This window comes from Acyrthosiphon pisum, unplaced genomic scaffold (genome assembly GCF_005508785.2).
Source record: "Acyrthosiphon pisum isolate AL4f unplaced genomic scaffold, pea_aphid_22Mar2018_4r6ur Scaffold_21878;HRSCAF=25160, whole genome shotgun sequence".
Classification (NCBI taxonomy): domain Eukaryota; kingdom Metazoa; phylum Arthropoda; class Insecta; order Hemiptera; family Aphididae; genus Acyrthosiphon; species Acyrthosiphon pisum.
The window spans coordinates 38,367-40,625 of NW_021771390.1; the positions used below are offsets into that span (position 1 = coordinate 38,367).

Below are 2,259 nucleotides of genomic sequence, written 5' to 3' on the forward strand. Positions count from 1 at the left end.
GGGTACAATTTTTTGCGGGTTTCGTTTTTCGTGTTAAAAACCGGGTACAATTTTTAGCGGGTTTTGGGTTTCGTGTTAAAACCCGAGTAAAATTTTTTGTGGGTAACCCGGGTTTAAACCCGTTTTGACTCCCTGCCAAATACTCTTCCAATGCAAGCCCGGCTTCACGTGTGTTCACTATTAACTGAGCTTGATGAACTTTGATTATACTATAGGTATTAGTGGAATTACTTCATATTATATTATTATTATTATTAACTGACCCGACATAAAAAAATTATTTCGGTTTGGATATTTTTACTGAATATATTACTATAGGTAGGTACTAAAATGACGAAATAATGCGCAATCAGTCCCCCCAGCATCTTCAATACCAAGTCAAAAAAGAAAGGTAAGTATAAAACTACAGGTTATTATGCCGGTATGTACATGAATTTAATTAAAATGAGAACTTCATACATATGGTATATGATTTCGTAATTGTTAAGTCACAATTTGTCAGCTGTAGTTGTCAAATAATCGAAAACAATCGTCTCCTGCTCCGTTGATGTATTCCACCGGGATCCACAAACCATTAAGTTTAGCCTTAGTAAACGGGTCAAACGTCTGGACGTTTATGCCGTCGACGCCCAGTTCCAGTCTGAAACAAAAACCATGCGCGGTAAGTATTTAATTAATATAATTTATCCAATTTGTCATAGAAAAAACTATAAAGCTAGAATAAAGCGGGCACGTAATATATTATATTGACTACTGTGGCGACTTTGACAGTTGGGCCTCATAGGCCAAATTTTTTGAGGGACTTTAGGGTTTGACTGATGAATATTAAGGTATTACACTATTTAGTATGTATCAACTAGCCATAAAAAATTAAGTATTAAGTAGAGGTTTATAAAATAGTATCTAAAGGGTAAGCCCTATATAGATTCAACCCCACTACCTAGGTCTACCGTTGGTATGTATCGCAGAAGCGGATCCAAAAATATGTTTTTTTTAGTGAGTCTAATAAGCAATGATATATAATATTTTAACTTGGATTACAATACACAATATCAAAGTTGTTGAACATTTTAGTAAGCCCAAGTCTGCGCAAGTTCACATTTATATTGGAAATTTACCACATGTTAAGGGTAAGAAGTTTTGGGTCGGGTTGGTGTTGAGATCACACCTACCTGTATGAATGGAGAAATGTCCGACTTGGACTTATATCTTTGCGACCGCTGTACGTGTAATCCCCGACGATCGTGTGACCAATCGTCGAACAGTGCACCCGGATCTGATGACGTCGGCCGGTGATGAGCTGCAACAGAACTTTGGTAGCGGGATATGACATGAACACGCCACGCTCCAACACCACTAGCCGGGTGTGCGCGTCCCGCGGCCCAGTGCAACACACCTTGTCAATGGTGCACATTTTTCGATTTCCTTCAGCTTCTCTCGCACAGTAACCTGTACAACAAATTGTTGTATAATAGGTAAATATTATTATGATTTATTGATATAATAATATATTACATTATATACGATACCAAGATATAAATAAATCTCGTTATTATCGCGACTTCCTTTGTCGTTTGGTCATATCTTGGACTTAAATCAAAATAAATCTGAAGATGGGACTTTCAGGGACCACTTTTATAAACAGTGTATCCTTCTTGGCAAGATTTTTTTCAATTAGTTATTACACTATTACACATAGAATAATATTTATATTTTGCACAGGCTTTTTTGTAGTATTAGTCACTAACAGGGCCGGCTCAAGGTATAGGCGAGCTAGGCACCTGCCTAGAGCGGCATTTTAGCAGGGGCGGCATTTTAAAAATTGACTCATAATTTTTTTTCGTATCGGTATTACCTATATAAGAAAATTATTTAAAAAAATTCATTCGTGAAAACCAATTTACCTATTATGAAAAAAATTACAATGAAATACTTACAAATCATTATATAATAATTATAATTACATAGGTAATAATATTATATTTATAACGTCGTATCAATGTCCGTACCTCGTAAGGCCGATGCGATCGAAAACAAAACTGTTTTCAAAAGTTCAAACTTGTCCAGCGAGTATGGCCGATGCGATATCGGACGCTTCGGACGCACTCGCTTTCCAGTTAGGACATGTCAAATCATGTTATGGTTTTGTTTTATATTTATAATTGCGTCGGCGGCATTTTATATATTGTATTTTCGTATAATTATTTGTATTTCACTTTTATTTCATCGTGACTCGTGCTCGATTCTTTACGGTTGATG

General features: G+C 36.1%; 1 protein-coding gene across 1 annotated transcript; it reads right to left on the bottom strand.

Moving 5' to 3' along the window:
* Positions 1-396: 396 nt before the first annotated feature.
* LOC100574419 (RNA pseudouridylate synthase domain-containing protein 1) lies at positions 397-1,671 on the bottom strand. Its single transcript, XM_008184082.3, has 3 exons — positions 1,516-1,671; positions 1,173-1,449; positions 397-640 (listed from the first exon to the last, which is right to left on the bottom strand). The coding sequence occupies exons 2-3, from the start codon at positions 1,412-1,414 to the stop codon at positions 499-501; spliced, it is 384 nt and encodes a 127-aa protein (XP_008182304.1). The 5' UTR covers positions 1,415-1,449; positions 1,516-1,671; the 3' UTR covers positions 397-498.
* Positions 1,672-2,259: the final 588 nt, after the last annotated feature.

Bases quoted from the DNA above. Each gene is read 5' to 3' on its own strand.
- LOC100574419 (XM_008184082.3), bottom strand. From the start codon at position 1,414: ATGTGCACCATTGACAAGGTGTGTTGCACTGGGCCGCGGGACGCGCAC. The intron at 641-1,172 runs GTAGGTGTGATC...TTTTTGTTTCAG, and splicing joins ACATTTCTCCATTCATACAG to ACTGGAACTGGGCGTCGACG.